Source organism: Strix aluco, chromosome 2, assembly GCF_031877795.1.
Source record: "Strix aluco isolate bStrAlu1 chromosome 2, bStrAlu1.hap1, whole genome shotgun sequence".
Lineage (NCBI taxonomy): Eukaryota > Metazoa > Chordata > Aves > Strigiformes > Strigidae > Strix > Strix aluco.
The window spans coordinates 123,876,941-123,900,628 of NC_133932.1; the positions used below are offsets into that span (position 1 = coordinate 123,876,941).

The 23,688-nt window shown below is 35.2% G+C and overlaps 1 protein-coding gene across 5 annotated transcripts in view; it reads right to left on the minus strand.

Annotated features, from left to right (window-relative positions):
* Positions 1-23,688, minus strand: part of CNTN5 (contactin 5) — a 671,848-nt gene that overhangs the window by 229,744 nt on the left and 418,416 nt on the right. For all 5 annotated transcript variants that reach the window (XR_012622124.1, XM_074816205.1, XM_074816204.1 and 2 more), the window contains 2 exons: positions 23,200-23,323; positions 19,097-19,272 (listed from right to left, as the gene is read on the minus strand). Coding sequence is in view for 4 of the 5 variants with exons in the window: in XM_074816205.1 (XP_074672306.1) it covers positions 19,097-19,272; positions 23,200-23,323 (300 nt within the window). In the remaining variant the exon portion in view is untranslated. The remainder of the gene's footprint in view (positions 1-19,096; positions 19,273-23,199; positions 23,324-23,688) is intronic.

Consider the following 23,688-nt stretch of genomic DNA (forward strand, 5'->3'; position numbering starts at 1 on the left):
CATAGGAAAGGTGTTACAGCCCTTTGATCACTTTCATGGTCTTCCTTCTGGTACTGATCTAACAGGTCCATGTCTTTCTTGTGCTGGGGGCCCCAGAGCTGGATGTAGTACTTCAGAGGGAGTCTCACAAGAGCAGAGTAGAGAAGGAGAATCACTTCCTTCAACCTGTTCACCACACTTCTTTTTTATGCAGTTTAGGACACAACTGGCTTTCCAGGCTGCAAGTGCACATTGCCAGCTCATGTCCAATTTTTCATCCACCAGTCAAGTTTGCTGATGATACCAAACTGGGAGGTGCTGTTGATTCTCTTACAGGACAAGAGGCCTTACAGAGGGATATGGATAGATTGGAGCATTGGGCAATCATCAGTGGTGTAAAATTTAACAAGATGAAATGCTGGATTCTGCACCTGTGACAAAGTAATGCCAGGCACAAGTATAAATTGGGAAAGGAGTGGCTGAAGAGCAACCCTACGTAAAGGGATCTGGGGTGCTGATTGACAGCAGAGTCAATATGAGTCAGCAGAGTGCTCTGGCAACCAAGACGGCAAACTGCATCCTGGGGTGCATCAAACATGGTATAGCCAGACAGTCAAAAGAGGTGATTATCCTGCTGTATTCAGCGTTGGTGAGGCCTCACCTTGAATACTGTGTGCAGTTCTGGTCCCCACAGTTTAAGAAGGATGTGAAGGTCCTTGAATGCATCCAGAGGATGGCAGCATGTCCTCTGAGGAGAAGCTAAAGACTTTGTTTTTTTCTAGTCTGGAGAGAAGGAGGCTGAGGGGTGACCTCATTGTTCTCTACAGCTTCCTGAGAAGGGGAAGTGGAGATGGAGGTTCTGATATCCTCTAGCTGGTATCCAGTGACAGGAAGCAGGGGAATAGCTCAAAGCTGCACCAGGGAAAGTTCAGACGACATTAGGAAGCATTTCTTTACTGAGAGGATTGTTAAACACTGGAACAGGCTTCCTAGAGAGGTGATTGATGGTCCAAACCTGTCAGTGCTACACAGTGCCCTTAATAACATGCTTTAACTTGGTCAGCCCTGAAGGGTCAGGCAGTTGGACTAGATGATCATAGGTCTTTTTCAGCTGAACTATTCTATTCTATTCTATTCTATTCTATTCTATTCTATTCTATTCTATTCTATTCTATTCTATTCTATTCTATTCTATTCTATTCTATTCTATTCTATTCTATTCTATTCCACTCTATTCTCCTCTGATGGGTGGGACTTCATTCCCTCAGTCCCTGCCTTGAGATTCAGGGACTCAGGAGATGTGAGAAGAGCAATTGCCAGTATAAAACCAAGGCAAAAAAGGTCTTGAGTACCTCAGCTTTCTCCATGTCAGTTGTTGCCAGATCCCCTGTCTCATTTATGATGCTTATACAGTATTGCAAACAATTGGCCCTCAGTTTGCTATGTTTGGCCTCTTCATTATTACAGAAAAGGTAGTTGTGTAAAATAATATTCTTCTGTGTCCCCCAAATCTAGAACATGTTAGAGTTTGGGAGCACTTACATAAGTGGTAATCAGTTTTCTGCTTATATTTCAGTTATAAATGCTACAGAACTTTGGTATCTTACTCAAAGTTCTTGTGGGTAACAATCATTTGAAAACTAGATGACAGCTAAGAAGCTGTCCTAGGTAGTACTTTAGCATTATTTTGTTTAACAGTATATATACAGAAGATAGAAAAATCACCTAGCAAGAAGTTCAGTGTGAATATCCTGGAAGTGACAGATCAGACCAAACACACTGTTTCAAAAAGGAACCAGGTTTTTTTGACAGTCTTACATTCTTCCAGGCAATTCTAGCTTCTGCACTTAATTGTAAAGTGTTTCCACTATTTTTCTTTAAATAAAATATATTGCAGTGCAATCTACTTATTGAGTCTGAGATTACCACAGTTCTTTCACACCTTCAACCCCTTTTTGTCTTAATGTGCATTTTTGAGATGAGAATGATGAGGTAGCATCTGCAAGAGTTTCCATGAAAAAGGAAAAGAAAAATACAATTTATGTAAACTAAAAGTGTTCTACTTTTACCAAATAAGCTATGCAAAGAACTGCATAAAAGTAAATAGAAGTTTTATAAATCAAACCTTAAGTGCCTAAATGCATTCCCATTTCAAGCAGTAATTTAAAGACTTGAAGCAGAAACATCGTCTTTGCAGCCATTATAATTCAAACACTGAAACTTGTAAACTTTTTATTATAGCCCTTTTTCAAAATGCTTATGCTTAATGTAAGAAAAAGTATTTTTACTTCTGGTAATCTGTGCTATCAGAGAAGTACCAACAGTGAATGTAATGTTGCTCCCTGTAGGTATGTTACTTGTAGGCTATGTCTATAAAATATAGAAAAATTACCATTTTTGTAATTACTTCAAACTTAATTTCAGGTATCATAACATGTAAATCTTTCCCAGCCTGAGTGTTTATTCACAAACTGATGTGCACCTCAGATAACTTATATGAAGTCAGTAAATGAGACCCTTCTAATGGCAAAACAACCCATGGATACAAATTCCAGATTGCATGTCCCATAGATGTGATAACACAGATCACATTGAGATGTGAGATGCTCACTAATGATTTAGTTTGGAAACAAATTCTGAAGATGTTGCCTGCTGGATTCCATCTCTGAAAATCAATGTCAATGCTTTCGGCTCTCTCCTTCACACAGAGACAATAATTATTATCGCTAAAGAGAGTGAAATGTCTTTAACATACAAATTACCTGTATTTAAATCTCTGCCTATTTATTTATTTTTACCAGAGTATTCCTAGGAATTTATGTTAGCAAATGACTCAAATGAAAAAAAAAAAATCAAGTTTAGAGAATATGGATGCACAGGTAACCACAGTGAGAAGATATTTGGAAAAGCTTTTTCAAAAAGCCACCTTACTCATGTAAAACAACTTCTCTGATATATGTTTTCCTCTTTTTGAGTTGTACAGCAATTTTTTTTTTTTTTTTTCAGTTCAGGATCAAAGTGTGATACTATTGTTTTACCCTCATTGTTTTATGAGAATGTGCTTTTCAGCTACTTTAAGATGTTGTTATAGCATTGGTTTATGTGTGCCAATATCGTGGTGCTCACAATGATCAGTATTTCAAAACCTCACAGGAGTTTGCAGCTCACAAACTGTTAATTCCCCAAAAGGTGACCCATTTTGTCAAACAAAATGACTGCCTGATTGAACTAACTCCAGTATAAATATTTCATCTCAGTATTAAGGTAGATTTGAGCAAAACCAGAATCAGAATCCTCTGGAATCTAAAACATTTACAAAATGAAGACTTATCTTCCAGCATATTGCAGCACTGACCTAGTTTGCATGTATTTTCATAGCAACTACAGATATATCAGTCTTTGCTTCAAAGATATCGATTGTAATTGCAATCTGGAAACAGTATCTGCTAAAATGGGTGAAAGCATTTTAAGACCATTAATAGAATCATAGAATCACAGAATCATAGAACTGTTTAGGTTGGAAAAGACCTTTATGATCATAAGAGTACAACATAGCACTGTCAAGTCCACCACTAAGCCATGTCCCTAAGTGGCACATCTACACTTCTTAAACACCTCCAGGGATGGTGACTCAACCACTTCCCTGGGCAGCCTGTTCCAATGATTGACAACACTTTCAGTGAAGAAATTTTTCCTAATCTCCAATCTAAACTTTCCCTGGCACAACTTGAGGCCGTTTCCTCTTGTCCTATTGCTAGTTACTTGGGAGAAGAGACCAACTCCCACCTCACTACAACCTCCTTTCAAGTAGTTGTGGAGTGATAAGGTCTCCCCTGAGCCTCCTTTTCTCCAGGTTAAACCACCCCGGCTCCCTCAGCTGCTCCTCATAAGACTTGTTAGTGAAATATAGTGAAAGAATTAGTGACAAATAGTGAAAGCATGAAGCTATATGACAGACATAATTTACAGATTTTTCAGCTGCTAAATCAAAACAGTATTTCTTGCTTTTAGAAATCGTTTTGTTTGTGGTTTTTTACATCAGTGACTGATTCACTTGCCTTGACTGTTTTTCATTAACTGAGATAAGAATAAACAAGAACATATATGCAATGTCCTAGAAAATCCATCATATTTCAGGATACTCAATAACATTAAAATAAAAAAAGGAATAATACTTGGCAGCCTTGACTAACTGATGTAGACTGCTGAACACTGCCTTCATTACAATACACTGTCACAGGATGCTAGGCTCTAAATTAATAAAGACTGAAGACAAGAATTCTTTGTAACTACTGTGGAAAGATTGGCTATTTAAAAATAGAAACCATCTTGTATTTTACTGATCTCCAAACATTTTTGTAGGAAGTAAAAGGACTGCAAAGCAAGCTTGTTAGATAGGGTTGTGAACAAATTATTGAATGTACAAAACAACTGATGTGAGGATTCATTATTATTTTCAAATAGAATGTCTCCTAGAAGATAAGATGAGCAATTTTAGGCACTGGTATATGTCTAAATATATTACCTAGAAAAACACACATACTCTCCAAAAAATAATCTGTCTAGTAGGGATCTCTCCATCTTTCTCTGCATACCATGTAATCTTTTTACACAAACAATATGTTACTTTAGAAAATAACATATGACTGCCTTGAAAGTGAATGATAGGAGGTCTACAGGAAAGATGGGGATGAACTCATCAGGGAGTGTAGTGATAAGATGAGGGGTAATGGTTTTAAACTGAAAGAGAGTAGGTTTAGATTAGATATAAGGAAGAAATTATTTCCCATGAGGGTGGTGAGACACTGGCACAGGTTGTCCAGAGAAGTTGTGGATGCCCCCTCCTGGAAAGTGTTCAAGGCCAGGTTGGACGGGGCTTTGAGCAACCTGGTCTAGTGGAAGGTGTCCCTGCCCATGGCAGGGGGGTTGGAACTAGATTATCTTTAAGGTCCCTTCATACTCAAACCATTCTATGATTCTATGATATGACTGTATCAAGTCTTTAAAATAAGCAATTTTCATTATTCTTATTACCTCAATTCAAAGAATCACAGAATATCTCGAGTTGGAAGGCACCCATAAGGATTACTGAGTCCAACACTCAGGATTTGTTTTATTTAAATTTATTTCAGTAAATATTTTATTTAAATAAAATAAGGTACTTGTGATGCTATGAAAGTAAACATTTGAATTTCATTCCCTTTCCTTCAGGTTTGAACAAATTTTATACATGCTTTAGATCTATGTCACTTAGGAATACTCAGCTGAGTTTGCTCCCAAATAATATGGGAATAATTTTATATGATAATTTACTGTCTTTCTTAAAAGGTCTTTGTAAAGCATGTTTCTTTTCACATTATTGGTCTGATACAAAGTTCATTTAAAACAGTCAGAGAATCCACAAATTTTGGGTCTGAATAGTTTTTCCATTGCCTCTTCCATTTCTAGTCTCCTTTACTCTCTTTTATGTAAATATTTTCCCTGGGGAAAATATATGTGCTATGGTCATCAGGTCAATACACTGAACAAGGATGATTTATTGGCTGTGGATTGGGTAGTTTAAGGAGAAGCTGTATGGAGAGCTTGGGATTGAAGAAAGGGAGGTAGTTTAGACAAAATAGCACTGCAACAGTGGCTGTTTCACTACAACTTCATCTGTGGCCTTACCTTCCTCATCAGATTATTTTCTTATAACTCCACTTCAACAGCTGTATAACTATAACAGGATATTAAAGACTTAGTGACATAGCTTTCAGAAAAAAAAAAAAAAAAAAAAAGATCATTACAATGGTGTGTCGGTATTGTGTTTTGTAATTTTGCAAATTTATCAGTACAGGAACATTTTGTAAGAACAGTCTTATGCACAAAAATAGTAACTTACGCTTTTTGTTTTGGCAATGCTGAGTTGAATTTTACCATATCTACATACATATTACATATATATGAGAATTGCATATATTTTTAGTATAATACGAAGCCAAATGTGAAGTATTCAAAATGCGGTCATAGAAATTATTTTACTTCACTATAATAGGATTTTCTTAATCAAGGTATACAAAACAATTTGACATTATTAAAAAAACATATTGTGAAAGATATAATTAAAATGATCAAATTTGTATTAAAAAAATATGAAGTGCTTAAACCTCCCGTGGAACTAGTATCTCAGTTTTTAAACATACTTTGGTCACATAGTACACAACTCTATACATTTCAGAGAACTTTGACCAAAATATGCAGCAAATATTTTAATCCTGAATGCAATCCCAGTACTTAGAATGAACTACTGGTGAATGTGTTTTGTAGGATAAAGTACTTAAAAGGATTGGCTCCTCTGTTGAGATTGGCACAAAGCAATCTCACATTGAGAATACTTAGTGTCTTTTGTACAGCTAGCTATGATTTTCTTACCAATATTCCAGTTCAACTTTTACATTAATTGACAGATTGAATCTATGATGTTTCCCTTTTTTTTTTTTTTTTTTTTTTTAACAGATATGGTTTTAATGAGGTAACAACAGTTTTAAGAGTTAATTAAAAATTAAAAGAGGTGTCACTTCCCAATATCACATTAGTACACATTACCAGACCTTATATAACCAGCAGTGAAACAAACAAAGAAAAATCTTAAAAGAGTTCTTATCCATATTTGTGGTTTGTCATGGCTAATGATGATCATAAATCAGGATTTTCTATATTTCTTATGTGCCAGTTTAGATGGAGCAATAGCCTTTTATTTATAAACTGTAAAGAAACATAGTAGACAAGGACAGGAAATGGAGAAGACAGTAGCACAGTAAAATGGCAGTGGAATTCAGAGGATGTGACTCAGTAAAGGTTGTCTTAAATTCTCACAATCTTGCAGTCACCAACCAAAACATGGGTTACAGTTAATCACTGTTACATTAATGCTGAATGAAGGAGATGGTTGAGACCTCATAGTAAAGAAAATGTTGATAAATGGCAAGTATTTAAGTAGAAATGCCTTTCCAGGCAGAAATTTATCCAAGGAGCACCAGTTTCATTATAGAGTGTTCTGCAGTAATGATTTAATAATTTAAAAGAGAAAGTACCAGCTGCTGAATTATCAGTAGAACTTCCTACTCAACCTACTCTAACTGTTTGCAATTCAAAACCTTGACCCACTTTGTTTATGAGAACTAATGGAGTATCAATTTAAGTTATTTAGCCTGAAGATATATAGAATTTTTCTAATTTAAAAAAAAAAAATAAATCCGTTCAGCCAATGGATATTTGTACTGTCAAGAAATCCATCCATTATTCTAAACACAACAGGTAGCAAATACTGTGATTAAGACGGCCAACACCTTCCATTAGAAGATCCTGTTTTAGTTACTCTCAGTTTTAGATAAAAAATAACTAAATATTCATTTACTCTCTTAAGGATGGAGAAGATTCTGGATGGAAAAAGCATGCTATAGGAGATATCAATTAAGGACAGGGAAGGAAACTGAGCTTAGGAGCCTGAAAGTTGGAAATGTGTGGTAGAGGAACTACAAGCAATGAAACAAAATGACCACATGGAGACTAAAAGAGAGCTAGAAAGATGTTACTATCCTTTTTAGTCAAATAGATGCTTTCAGTAAGGAAAATCCAAATGGGATCAGTAGCCAAATCAATAGTAGGAGAGAGATGAGAAACTAGATGCAGGGTTGAGATATGACTGATACAAAGGCTGAGAAAAAGACTGGTCAGAGTGATGAATAGGAAAGTGATCAGTTCTGGCTCTGCTAAGCACTTGGGAAAAGCAGCTCCTTATGAGCTCACGTACAGCTCCCCAAATTACTGGATATTTTACATTAATCTCTCATGTCTTAGGTTTTCATTTATAAAAAGGAGATAGTAATAACTATTCACTTCACAGAGACTTTGTAAAAATAAATGTATTAATGTTCATGAAGCACTTGGATGTTGTAGTGATGAGCACCATAAAAAGCTTTTGAGGAAATTAATTTTGTCTTCAGAGTAGTTTTGAATTAATGAAGGTGGGGGGCTGTGCACTGAACAATAGAAAATAGAACACTGTTCTGTAAGAGAGCAGTAATTTTTCTGTGACCTGAAAGAGTCTAGGGGGTCTAACGTGAAAATAAAGAAGTGGTTGTGTGACAAATCTGTATTGTAGGACTCTTGCATGCAAGGCAAAATTCAGATTGCAAAGACAACGATAAATTCCTCATCCTGTAGCTTGGATATTTGACCTTGTAACTCTAATAAAATTCAGTGTAATATTTAATGTGTAGTTAGACACACAGTATATAAGTTTCTGACTTAGTGCATTGTCTTTTAATTAGTATGGTGTATGGAGTGGATAAGTGGGTGGGCTCAGGATTTACATATTTATAGAATCCTGAGGGCATTTTTACATATTTCCTTGCTTGATGAGATATAGGGTTGAAACCTAATTAAAGGGTTTGGTTTGGGTTTTTTATTGTTTAGTTGTGTGTGTGTTTGCATATGGAGATAGGTTACAATATGTTTTATAAAGAGGATTTGCTCCTTTTTATATATGTAACATGATCTATGAAACCAGCTTCTGATATCTGACTTTTATAACCAGGACAGAAGAAATGACGAACTTCTGGGTCCTGGTATGCAGATGTAACATATCTACCAATCTCACTGAATTTAAGACTATCATGTTTGGGAACTTGACATTATCATCACATGGCAGTCATCAAAGGATGGTTTTAATGTTATCATTGTCACTGGTGAGAAATTATTCTTGGAGACTGTTTTGATTTTATCCTCAAAATAATTACAAGAAATGGTATGCAAAATGACAGTGATATTACTATGTTCATGACTTTGAGTGCAAAATATTACAAATAAAGTGTATAATTATTACAGTTGAGAATACAAATTCTATGTTGACAATACTTCCCATCTTTGTAGCATTAGATAATGTAATTAGTTTTATCATTGTTCTCCGAACACTAGTGAAAATATCAAGAACAAAGAACAACTTGGCCCTGGAACTGTACACTGTTCTGAAGTTATATCACTGAAGTACTACATTTTATTAATAGAAATCATGGATGTTGTAGAAGCCTCAGCTTTTATCAACTAGCATGTTTTAAGTGTGGATTTACTTTTACCATTCTTGTCTTCTTCCATCCCCAAACTGAATGCATATCTTTCTGTTTCTGGTATCTCTTACTTCATATAGAATCAGCTCTATAAGCTATTCTGTCCTTATGGAAAACCAAAAAAAAGGCAACCATTGAATTTGGGGTCATATGCAGATTTAACTTTGATTCTATCCCATTATCTTTTCTTATTAATTTTTATTAAGCTAACTAAAAATCTTAACTGTATTTCTTTTAATTTCCTTTGTCAGTCTAACTCAGCTTGGCTTCTGATAATTCTCACTTTATCCATATGTTTCACAACCTTCCAGATGTTGCTTTCTTTGATGATCCATCTCCCTCATTCATTCTAGGCTTTTCTTAAACTTAATACCTCTTCTGCAGTGTTATTAACTCAGCTAGAACTCAACTCTTTCCTATAAGTTTCCCCCCTGTGAGTTCCAAAAGTATTATCAAAAGTGACTCCACTGCTTTTATATTCAGTGCTGTACCTGAGTAGATCAGCTTAAATGCCCTGTCCACTTCTCTCTTTTTCCCTCCCAACCTTGTGTTGCTCTCTCCCTTGTGCTATCACAATCACAGAATCACAGAATCATTCAGGTTGGAAAAGACCCTTGGGATCATCGAGTCCAACCATCAGAGCTACTCTACAAAGATGTGTGCACCTGTGTTTAGGGACAGAAGAATAACCTGTCAGACAAGTTTATTTCTCAACCAGATCAGGAGACTGAGCTAGTTCTCAGGAAAGTCACAGTACAACTGTGTCAGGATAATGGAGGGAGCATAGTGAGGGCAGAAATGCCATGGTAGCACTGCAAATACCACGCAAGAAACTTCAAGTAAAACTACACCTTTAATTTGAAAGAAGGTAGAGTACTGCTCACCACAATCTGCAACATGTAAGGCTCTAAGTAGAGAGATGACATGATAATTGCAAAAAGTCAATCTGAGTTAGAACTTTCAGAGGAAATTTAGAAAGTGTTATCTGGTCTTGGCACAAAATTCTCCTTCAGCCTATGAAAATTTTTCCTATTTAGTAATGCTACTCTTAATTATTGTCATCTATATTTAAATGCCAAGACTAATGGTTCATTAGCATGATAGATTAGAATGTGAAAGATAGGTAAGTAGGTTATAGGCAGGTTAAACACCAACCTTCCAGTCCTGCAGAGAAATGCACAATGTTAAAATGAGAACTCAGTAGATGTACTATGCAGCTTTAAATGACTGCTGTAATTACATTTCAAACTGTGTCTCCCTACATGGCTGATTTATATTAATGCTTCCACAGAACACAAAATAGAAAATGTATTGTGTAAAGTACGTTTTCAGAGTTAAAGACTGAGCAAAACTTAAACCTCAGAATACTTTTTTGGCACCAAAACTTACGCAGCAATAAATGAACTTGACAAGATTAATAAATCTCATTTCCATTTGAATACTTTGAAATAATCATAACTTTTTCAGTGTTTGATGGATATGAGGATCAATGAGGTTGAAGTTATGCCTATGTGCAATTCAAACGCGATGAGATAATAAATGTTGCTCAGTGGAGTACATCCAGAATTGATACCCTTTTCTGAAGCTAGTAACTTATAATGAGAATCAAATTTGCACTGTATCGATGTATAATCCCTAATTAGGGATCTGACCTCAACTTTTCCAGTTGCCTTCATTCTAATGCTACCATGCAAAAGAATAAATTCTTCTGAGTTTCTGCTTTAGAGCTTCTTGAGTTTTGGCTCTCAACTTTGTCAAAATGCCCCTCTCAGGCTGAGGTAATGTGTGATTTCACCACAGAAGAGTCACATGGATGAAGTGAAGGAATGAGTTAGTTGTTTGTGAGGACACACAGAAAGTAATCAGCTTCTTTCAGGCGAACAAGGGAAATCTAATATTTTTGCCTTACAGAATATCTCTGGAACACAGTGCTGGTTAGTATGGTGTTCTCATGTCCTGAGTGTCACCCTACAGAAAGACTTCATGTGTAGCTGGGATTCTTCAGACATAGTCTTCTATATTAAGATGTCTGTCCCAAGTAATTTATAACTGAAACATCAAGATGCAGACTGAGAATTAAGGAAGGATGGATACAGAATAGATCAAAATTTGAGTAGCTTTGTTTAGTGGTTTTTAGCATTAAAATTTTTCATCATTTTCTTCACATAGTAAAAGTAATAAAATTACATTATTTCATACAACTGTGGCGTGTCTGTTTTATATATTAAAGATGCGGTGTATGCATTTCCCCTAGTATGCTGAAGACTCTCGATTCAGGATACTCAGACTTTGTCTATAATTAAAAATATCGAGAAATACCCTCCTGTACTGGACTTTCATCACAGACACTGTCACAGTGTTAGAAGTGCCCACGGGATGCTTTGGTGGGACCACAGCCTTCTCCAAGACAATGCTTGTCACATTTTGGGTGTTAACAGGAGTGACTAGGGGCCATTCCCAAAAAAATGGCTTAGAAGTAGTCTGTGTCTTGGAAGATAAAAGTGTTTAAAAGTATGGATGTGGACCTTTCCATATGATTTGTTCTCAGTGCTAAGGAATTTTAATTTACTAGCATAGACACAGAACCCCTTTTGGAGCTGACAAGATACTGATTCAAGGCAGCAGAGAGTAGATAAAAGAACTTCCCCACCCTCCTCTTGTCTTCAAGGAAAGAAAGCATTTGCTTTTGTAGATAGGAAAGAATTGGTTTTATCTCTCTTTAAGTGATCTAATACAGGGGCAAGGCAGTTGGTCTTTAAACGCTGATGTAGCAGTGGAAAAATAGAAACTGCAATTCTCGGACAGCTTCAAAAGCAGAAATAAAGGGACAGAAATACACATTGCAAGTCTACCAGAGCTCTTAGCTGGTTTTATGCTATTACAGACAAGTCACTGTAGATAGGATCAGCAGACCATTTTTGAAGACATGCTGCATGCTTTGTGCAGAAGGGGAGTTCCAGGAGACAAGGTGTGCATTTTTTTTCCTGAAGCTTTCTGTAGGTATCACTCCTAAATACAGTTGAACTCCCATAAGGTTTACTGTCTGGCAATACTCATTAATGGTCTGTTGGGAAATTTGAACAACCAATAAATATTCATTCATTTTGCCATTCTTGTCAGAAAGAGTGGATGCTGTCTTCACAGTTTTAGGTGACCTCTCAAGTGTTGATTTCATTTATTTCCCCAGACTTTCTTTCAGACTTGGATGAAAGATTCATCTATGTAAGGCAAGGTTGAAGGCAGATTTTCATCAAAGATTCACCATAGCCACAATGATGAACCCAGATCTATCTTTCCAACAGGAAAGATTCTTTGACAACCGCTGGATAAAAGGAGTTCTGCTATTTTTAAGGCATGAAATTTATTATTCTAAGTTATTTATTCACTTTAAAAAAGAAAGGATCAAGAAATGGATGGCAGAAGGCTTAATTAAACCTATTATGTGTCTGTTATGATGACATTATGGTAACAGATCCATGCAGACTGTTTCAACACTTACTTTAGAAATTGTCATCTTTAACAACAACAAAGAGTTCAAGCATATGCTTAATTTTAAGCATATACATCATCCCATCAACTTCAAAAAGATTATGCAAATATTTTAAGATGAAGTATTTCATTAGGCTAGGGCCGAACTTCTTATCATCTTGCACCATTGAACTTAGTTGTATAAGCTGAATGTTTCTATAAACAAGAAAGTATCACTCCATCTAAAATTTAAATAACTTGGTTTTTCAAAGTTGAAATGAAACAAAAAGTTCTAATTTGACTCAAAGCTTTTTTTTTTTCACTATTTTTGTATGAAAAAATACATATCTTTCAGTTTAAAATTCTGATTCTCTTAACAAAAGAAAGGGAAAAAAAAAAAAGATTTGCAGAATTGTAAAATAGTTATGTGCAAGTGGTTTGAACATTTATGTGGGAAAATGGCCTGGGGGGTTGATCCAAGTCCTACAGTCACTGAAGACCTTAGCCTTGAAATCTTGTTTTTGTAAGAAAGATGTCACAATCTTTCCTTGTGGAATTGTCCCACCTTGCACAAATACATAATGGAAGAGATACGAAGCTGAGTCTCCACATCCGAACTAGAAGTCAAATCCCTTCCTTCAGTAAGATAATACAATTTCCTTGGTCTTCATTTAGCTGAAACTCTTTGTGCAGTGTGACATAAATTCATATTCAACTCAGGCTCACTGAATGATATTCTTCAATTAATAAATTATTTGTGAATAAAATGCAACAAGTCTTATATAAAATTAACTTTTCTTGTCATGTGCAGCTAGTTTGCAGATGTATCTTAAGCAGCAACTTGAATTTATGGAGAAAAAATATGAAAGTTTTATAGTGCAAATCACTATTGTAGCTGTAGATATTCTTGACCAACATAGTAATGTTCCTCACATTGCTGTGATGGTTTCAGAGCAATGCAATGCACAACTTCGGTTGTATTACAGGATGATCAGGGATATCTTTAAAAATGAAAGTATGACTAGTTGCATTCTGATTTCCTTTACCACTTCAGCTTGTTCTCATCTTTCTTTTATAGTATTTAATACTGTTTAGTTTTGTATGGTTTAGAAGAAAATGTTGATACTGTAATGTGATCAAACATTTTGCATATTCTGGAATTAACACGAGAAATAAAGTTTTTTCTCATATCCAGAGAGTTGTATTTAATCAACTCTTCACAAATTAATACTAGGATATTATGGAGCAAATCCAACAAGATATCCAGGAAGCATGATGTCAAGAAAGAAAACGTGGATCATTGAGCTCATTTATTAGGAGGTGAATTCACTAACAGGCTGTCAGGACTGTGCCATGATGGAGTGGGCAGTGCATAGGCTGTCTCCCCAGAAAACTATTGGTTTATATGTCTTCATCATGGCTGGCTTCTTATTCTGTACATCACTACACAGTCATGGTAGTTTATCAGTTGGAAAAAACATTTAAATTATATCTAATCAATAGCCCTCTCTGTAGATTAAATGATAAAATAGGTTTATTTTTTTTAAAAAAGGAAAATTATACAAATAAACCAGTAACAATCAGATTAATAAAATTCCAGTGAGGAGTTACATAAATAACACGTGAGAATTTATTTCCCTTTATCACTTCTCTGTTTTTTTTAGCCCAGGCTGCAAACATCACAGAGATGGTAGGCTTATGAAAGGTTGAATAATCCACAGGTAGAGAAAAGCTATTTTGTTTTGTGACATAATGGAATGCAGAGATTCTACATGTGGCAAAGTTAAGCATAAAATACATTCACTGCTGCAGCCAAAGTTGTAGCCCACTGTTCCAAAGAGAGGCTATAGAAACCAGCACAGAATTATGCAGCTGTTGTGCAGGAAGGCAGGTAGATTTAGTCAATTTGGAATCTGTATTTTTTTCAATTTCCCCATCAGGTTCAAGTCACTTATTTTCATGTACAGATGCCAAAATGTAGCCAACATCGAGAAATTAATATTAAAGTTTAATTTTTAAATCCTCCCTTTAGGTTACACAAATTTCTAACAACAGAAATGAGAGGATATAAGAGACCAAAATAATACCATCTAACAATGTATGTGTGCTTAGTGCGTAAGTTACTTCATAAAACTTTTACATTTTGTTATTAAGTTTCATATCCTCAAAACACTTTTGATGTTATGCACTTCTTTAAAATTACTAGGTGTTCAACAAAGTTGGGTTTCTGCTTGCAGCAACTGTAAGTTTGCTACAGTTTCTTTATTTGACTGATGCACTTGCCTTTACATACACATACATTTTTTCTTAATGCAGTAAAAACTTAATCTAGAATAACTATCTTTCCCTTTTCTATTTTCATTTACTGCAGAGTCTTTGAAGATGGGTTTGGGATTTGAATAACTCTTCCACAGAGCTAGCCAGAACAACAAAATTCATTAACGTTAAGATGGGCTAAAGGAATTCAGTAATTATTCCTCTAATGCTCTTATATTTTAATGAGCTGATTACAATCCTGTTAAGAAAACAATATACTTTGTATATGAACTATTCCTTGTGATTGTGAAGTAGAAATGACACTTGAAGCTATAGGAGACTGATAGCGTTTTATCTTTTTAACAACCTGCCATGAGCGAACTTCTGAAATGTGACTTTAAACATATTTTTGTGATTAAGAATTTGGATTGTCTTGACATTTTGTTGGTGTTATCTTTGGGCTTTTTTCCCCCCAGTTTTTCTTCATAAAATTCTATTGAAGACAAAAGAAATTCCTGGCAAATATTTACTTTTATTGAAAAATATATTTTTCTTTATTTTCTGTTACAGCGTGGGGTTTTTTTATCTTTTTTTTTTCTTACTTTCTTAAAATAACATAAAACAGCATAAACCTTGGGCATGAGAGATCATAAGAATTGCAAAGAAGAAAAAAGAGGAGAATTTTTTTCTGTATTTAAATCTTCATAAGTATTTGCTGTAAGAGTTTAAAGTTTTGAGCAGACCATTAACTGCACATAACTGGTCTTTTCACTTTGCTCCATAAAAATAACCAGTGATACAGGAGGCTATTTCAAAAGTTATATCTGTAAACATGTATAAAATAATGTTCATTTTATATCTCTTTCAAATCCAAAGGCATAAATATTTCAAAGTCTTATTTTAATTATGCACACATATGCAAACGATATAGTACATAAACATTTATATTTGTAATGCATCACCAGTGCTGAACTACATGATAATAACCATAGTAACTGGGCTTTTGGCCACCCAGTTGTGAGAAAATTAAGAGCCAATGCAATAAACATGCTCTTCTTTTTCAAGTTTCATGATATTTTGCTAAAGCACATTACAGCACATGCTTTTTCCTGTAAGACAGTGTCAAAGGCCTTGTTTAATAGACCTTGTTTAATAGAATTGAGCTGTATGCCATTTTCCTCTTTAATTAGAACAACAACTCTTCAAGCTGTACAAACCATGCATTCACAGCAGTACAAACCATGCATTCAAGCAAGTCCATGAACTTAATTTTTAAATTTTTTCTGTGAAAGTGGTAAGTTTTTAAGCTTTGGGAATCCATGGTTTTCAGTGAAAAAAGGGAATTTGCATGCCATAATGTGTAGCTTTGTATCTCATAATCAGAAATGCCTTGGTTTATCCTTGGGATTATAAATTGACCTTCAAGACATTAGAGCTCAGTAAAATTGCAAGGCACCAATTACTTTAATTACTTTTAAGGTTAGGACCTTTCCTTACAAAAATCTTTTACAATGCTTTATTTTCTGTGTTACTGAAAATAATTGGAGACATGCAAGACAGCTGTTAACAAGCAATACTTTAAAATGTCTTACTTCAACTACACTGAAATTTTATCTTACAGTATTTCATCCAAGAATGACATTTTAAAAATTCCTATATTTATTTCAGGGAAATGTAAGCTAATCTTTGTCTAGTCCATCTCTACCTATAATGCTTTAGAGCTCAATGATAATTACTGAATGAACATCGTATAATCTAAAGACCATTTAAATGTATACTACATCACCCAAGGTTGTTCTTAGGTAATTAATGAAGTTAAATGCAAGAAAAAGTTATTAATAAATGAGATGTTATATATTACTTGGCTAAAATATCTTAATGTGGAAAATTTCCTAATTTATTTCAGAAAGATTGTAATTACACTTCAGAAGTTTTTCCAGATATGAAGAGGTCTCCAAAATACATTTTAAATCATAGAACCATCCTTCATGCTGTAAAGTAAAGATCTTCCCATTAAACATCTGAAAAACACATCACTTTCCTAAAGGAAATAAAGAGCATTAGTAATCTGGGGACCAGTGTAAACTTCATATCACCCAAGATATCAGGATGAAAATATTCCATTTGTTGTTTCAAGAAAATTTATCTGAACTTCCTGGTCAAATTCAGGACAGTGTCTTAGATATTTTAAAGCTCAAATCACAATGAAAAATCTTTATTTTAAATTTACTTTGGATCTGACTTCCTAAAATATTTCTGTGATATCAGGTTCTGATAGCTTGCTATCAATTTACAGTATGGTGACACCAATTTATACTGTGAGTTGCTGCATGATGCAAATATTGTTTCAACAGGAAAACATCAGCCATTTAAGATCAGGGATTTGAAGCACTAAATGAAGAGTGGAAGAGAGTGTCATGCTACACAGAAGTTAAACTACAAATACACATTGAACTTGAAATTGCTCTTGTGAAGGGGTTGCTCTCAAACTTCTAAAAGAACTTCAACCAGTTATGACTCTTTACCCTTTTTAAAGGTTTCTGTGTGCTTATAACAGCCTCTTCTCTCTCACAAGCTCTGCAGCATTGTTTCCTACACCTCAGTGCTTCCAGCTAGCACTCCTCCATTAATCTTGCCTGAGAAACTTTCATCACAATTCCCAAATAAAGTACTTCAATGAACAGAAATCACATTCAAGCCATTGTAGTATAACAACTTTGATACCTGCAAAAGCAGGTGTGCAAGCTAATAATAATTTCAAAATCCAATAAAAATAAACCCACCAAACCCAACCTCTTCTTTCTTAGTCTTTTGTTTCACAACCTTATCTAAATTTATTTGACTAGAGGAGATAATATTGTAACTAGAAGTACATGGGGTCCTGAATGAACTGTGGATGTAGCTACTGAAATTTATAAGCCTTCCATTGTTTGAACTCCAGCTCTCACTTTCTCTGTATTTTTTTCCAGCTGGAGGTTAAATGGCCAGCCATGTTCCTGAAATGAGAATAGAATTCTGAGGTTCAGAGCCCTGGAACTATCTACATTTACCAGCTGTCAGGTTCCCTAACCAAGTGATTTGTTTTATGATAATTTTCTTGTCTAAAAGATAAAATGTAACAATTTTCTGAGCTACTTTTAAGACTGCTGTGCAATAACACTACGATGTTTAGAGTCAAACATCAGTATTGCTCCCAGCTCAGAAGTAGGAGGATACTGCCATGATCTTGCTAAAGAATACTTTGACATGATCTGTAGCAGATAAGACTAGAGCTATAGATTTGAGAGGTCTGACTTTACCAGAGAGAGGTGGATTAAGGGAGAATCTCAGACCCCACACTATCTCTGCTGAGTTCTGCACACCACCAGATGTGTTATTAGACACATATGTACGCAACTTGTTCTTAACCCCACTGTTTTCCAGTAGTGGCTACATGAAGATCTGCCTCATGTTTCATGGTAATGTCCTATTTTCAGCAGGATCTGAGAAATTAGGATGGAGTTCTTTTTACATCCCTGCCTCTTAAAAACCCTTCATGGTAGGATTTACCTAGATAAAGCACTAAAATGGTTGTTTTCCTGTAAAGTGCTGAATGGAAGTCAGAGTTGGAGGTAGAATATCTGAAATTCTGGGCCTGTTTTTCCTGATAGTATGTTTGAAAAAGAGCAGGCTATAGATAGACCATAGCTACTCAGGATCATGAATTGTTGATAGCTTCTGGAAAGTATATTGTAGTGAATGATTTCAAAAGCTATGACATTTTCAGTTTCCATTAACAACTACAAAAAAAAAAATCTCAGTCTCATAATGCATGAACGTATGCATGATATGTATGCATAAACATGGACGTAAAACATATATTTATATGCTCACACACACATAGTTATAGGTGCACACTATCCTACAGATATAGGCAGTTTATCCCACTCTATTCCTAAGTTTACAGTTCTTTCTCTCCTGCCCAGGTAGTGTGGCACAATGATACGTTTCAGGAAACTAGCAATGAGTGAAATGTATCATTGCAGAGTATTCAAGTACATCATTAAAGGATAGCATTTGGGATTATGTATTAGAGTTATTTTCCCTGATAGTTGGTTCTATCTTAACAGTAAAAAGTCCACAGAAACCCACTCTTTCCTACTAAGTATTTAATTTCTAATTTTGAGATCCTAGCCCAAAAAGTCAGTGGACAATGCAATTTGTATAATGTATTCCAATTATAATTTAGAGCCTTATCAAGCATTGTAAAGATCTGATTTATCTATATTAAAAAAATTGTTACTCACATGCAAACTGAAGAACAGCCTCTCTGCTTAAAATACTGCCAAACATGTTGGTGGTTAAACACTGATACTGTCCAGAATCCTTCATTTCACTGGGGTTGTTGATAAGCAAACTTCCTTCTATTAAACTGAAGCGATAATCACTTTCAATGTCGATTTCAGTTCCATTTCGAAGCCATCTTAGGAAGAGAAAAAGAAACTACTTGAGCATTTTACGACCAAAGGAAGGCATCAAGCTTAGTATACAGAACCTGACAGCCTCAGTTGTAAGGATGACAGACACTCAAAGATATCCTGTGCATTAACCCATTACTTTGGCAAAGCTTTGAATGGAGACATTCCACAACACATGCCTGACAAAAGCTAAGTTTCTCTGAAAAAAACCACAAAAAACCAGATCTTCAGCCCCTGAAAAAAAAAGCATATTCTTTGTTTTGCATATGCTGAATCAAATTAGTGACCATCTTTTTTTTCCTTTTTTTTCCCCCTGAAAAGTTATTGTCCACAAAGACTCCAGACTTGAAACCATTATAGTAGATGCATCCTTTATGTCAAAAATAGGACTTTTACTGTGCTTATAAAGTTTCAATTCATCACCTATAATTAAAACCCTAGGCCCAGATGAGCTTAGAGTTAGCAGAGCTGAGTTTGCACTGCATGAGAGCAAGGAACCTTTCTTTTCTATTCTTTCTGCATTTGATCTTCTGGGCTCAAGAAATAGAGAAACCTGATTTAAATACAGAAATCATGTATGAATGTGCAGAGCAGGGAGGTAGATTGACTTATGTAGGCTGTTGTGAAAAAAAGGATATTGGCAATGGACATAGGCAAAATAATACCAGCTGTATCCATATACACAAAATTCAGAGAAGACTGGGACAGGAGAACCTGGAATTAGCTGGTAGCTGGTCAAGGGTAATGCCTGGCATCTACCAGGTAAATGGAAACTAAGATCAGATGGGGAGTTGGCAGAGGGAATGCTAAGTTTGAGAGGTGTTTGGGAGTGAAATGAGAAGTCCGAACATTAAACACAGGGATGGGAGTGAAGAAAATGTGGAAAAAAGCCAGGGTGTAGAAAACATATTAGAAAGTATCACATCTGAGCCAAAACATTGAATAATTCCTGAATGAACACTTCTTTTTCTGAGGTTTCAGAAGTAACTTAAGAGTCTCATAATTATTCTGCTGTGTAAGTGGGTTGTGGGTTGGTTTTTTTTTTCCCTTTGATATTCTTTGCCAAAAAGCCTCACCCCTCTCACTCATCTCCAAGGACTGGAACAACAAACCCTGCAATAGTCCACTGGCTGCAAGAGAAAAGATTTTGTGTGGTAGACTAATAGACTCCAGCACTCTGGAATAACCTCTGAGGGGATGCAATATCTCAAACAATAATAGTTCACATAGGAAGACTTTTTAGATTTGTTTTTGTGTCAAACTGTATAGAACATGAAATTGTTAAAAGAATGCAAAGAAGAGATAAGCAGTGTAAACAGGTATGGCACAGCTATTATGATGCACAGATATCTCCTTCATTGCTAGTCCGCAGTCATTCTGCAATTTCAAAGTTGCCTCAGGAAATTGCCAGGCACTTCCCAGTTTTGCCAGAGTTCATCAAAGACTGGAAGAACTTGGCAACATCGAGACTCCAGAGGCAGCTTTAATGAAGCAAAATGATTATCATTTCACTCTATCTTGTTAACATTCATGGTGAATGAGGTACAGACAGCAGAATTCAGCTGAAGTAACTCTGAATTTTCCTTAATCTAAAGGTCAGAATTGCCAGAATTAAGATGAACTGTGAAACTGTGAAACTATTATTTGCCCGTTTTTCATGACTGGACTTTTGATAGCAGAGGACTGTTGCTTCGTTTAATGTAAGGAATGAAACACTGTTGACAACAGCTTTATATTGCAAAGGATATTAGGGAAATGTCTGCAGGATTCACTATATTTTAAAGAAATTCATATATAGTAGAGCTAAAAAGAAGAGGAACTTTTCATTTGGAAAAATTTATTAATGATTAAATATTTTGAATGAAATAATAATGAAAATTAACTTTTACATATATATATATTCATATATATATATATAAAAAATCAGAATTAATTGACCCAGAAATGACAGAAGATCTATATAAGGAAAAAGTCAAAATTACATATTTAGGCATTTTCAAATAAGAACTGACACAAAATTAAATTAGCTTTAATTAGCTTTCTTCACTTAGTTTCATTTTCAGTTAAATTCAATGCAAAAATATGTTTTTGTAATGCTACCCCAAAATTTTTTTGATTCTTGATGGCTGATGGCTGCCTGCCTATATATCTTGGGGTCTATCCTGAATGACTGTATTCCTCTAATATAATCCAAGCACATTAGAGGAAAAGCAACACTGAATTGTGTGATAAGCTTTCTTCTAGGTACCCTGACTGATTTAGGAGGACAGAAACTCAAATATAATAAGTAAAAGTAACGAGCTGATTGGGGAAAATCAGCTACATTTTTTTCTTGAAGGCAACTGACAGATAATATTTCAAAACATTCTAACTTGGCTTAGGCAGACAGAAAGTAATTTTAAAAACTTTTTTCAACTGCCTTTTCTATCAGGAAATTATACTGACAAAAAGTTTCTAACCAGAGTATATGTGTCCTAAGTAAAATAGGAAACTTTACTGTGTCACAAGTAGTGAAAGTGTAGTGAAGTGGCATCTCAGGAAATTCTGCACCTGCCTTTAACTCAGTAACACTGGTGACCTGTGAGATCCTTCAGGAAGCTTGTGAATGTCTGCATTCCTCATCAAAACTGTCTCAGTTACGTTCTTCATTGTACAGGGCCTGTCTTGTGATACTGAAGTATGATTTCTAGAAATGCTGACCAAATTGAATCAGTTTATCTCAGGGAGTTATTCCCTAAATCAAGGCATCTAGATACCTTAATGACTGGAACTCCAGAAATTAAAAAATTTCTTTCTGGTAGAGCTTGAACAAGGGGAAAAAAGCTCTTTTCAAGGAAGAAGAAAATCTGAAATGGTGTGCACAGTCTCGATTCTGCTAAATGAAGTAATGTCCTAGCAAAAAAAAAAAAAAGAATTTGTGAACAGGTTATGAATACTGTGTCATAAGTTATAAAGAATAAGGAAATTAATTAAAATGTCAGAGACAACTTAATTTTGGAATTTTTGAGTGCTTGAAATGTTCTTTTAATGTAGCTTAAAAAAAAAAATAAGAAAAAGTTGTACTGTGCTTTGGTTTTGGCTGAAAATAATTCTGAGCAGCATGGGCCTCACAGCCCACGTAAATAAAAATTTCTATTGTCCAGTGCTTGTATATTATAGGACAGGGTCTTTGGTGATATGGAAATATCCCTTCTTACTATTTCATATGCCAAAGATTGGGCAGTGACATACAACAAACCTCTGCTTATCTATGGCTTTTTTTGAGGCTAAATTCCCTCTGCACCTGCCCTGGAGAACATATATTCATCACAGAGTAATTTATATCTCTTTTCCCTTCCCCTGAATGGTAGTGTGTATTGCTCATACGCTGTACAGAGAAGTGGCAGCAACAGAAGGAGGAGAAGTTAAACTAAAGAATTAGGCCTTTTGGGTCTAAGCTTTCATTGCATGAACAGTAGTGAGGAAAATTTGTTTATGAGTCTGATGACACCAATTAATCTCTGGAGAACTGAAGGAATGGATATCACAAAATCATAAAACAGCCCAGGTTGGAAAGGACCATGAAAGATCATTTGGTCCAAACTTTTGTGGGAAAGGGAGACAAATGAGATTATCTAGCACCTTGTTTAACTGCATCTTGAAAACCTCCAGTGATGGAGAGTCTGCCACGTCCCTGAGAAGGTTGTCCCAGTGAATGATCTTTCTCACAGTAAAAAATTTCTTTCTTATATTGAGATGAAACCTCTCTTGTATGAAACCTCTCTTGTATGAAACCTCTCTTGTATCTGTTGCCCCTTGCCTTCTCCACGTGGCTCCTTGTGAACAGAGAGCCTCTATCCTCTTTGTAGTTGCCCACAGCACACTGACTCTCAGAGTGGGACTGCAGTGGTTAATATTCTTAAAACTAAAAAAAAAATTTCTAAAGCAGGTACCTGTATGTGGGAGTAGGATTTCCACGTGCTTGACAATTCAGAGATATTTTCTTCTCCTCTGAATCAGTTGGAAAAATCACATCATCTGGCTCTTGTACAAACACTGGCCCATAATCGACACTTTCTGTGAAAATAGAAGTGCTATAGATTAGGCATAAATGTAAATGTATTATAACGTTTATAAAGTGAGGTTAAAGTTTACAAAATTATGTTTGTTTTCCAGAGGTTCATATCACATTACTTCAGATGTTATATTAAAAAGCAATATTAAAAAAAAAAGTTAAGATAGAAATATTACTAAATTAACAATAAAATACATAATATGATTTAAGTGTTCATCATGCCTTAAGATGGCTTTCTCATCAGACATATTTTGGCCTGCAGTCTAATGAGCATCTTGAGAGAATTAAGCCAGCAAGAGGAGTTAACTCTGCATATAGAGAGCAAGGTAAACAAAAATTTTCCTGCTGCTTGAAGCAGGTTATCTCA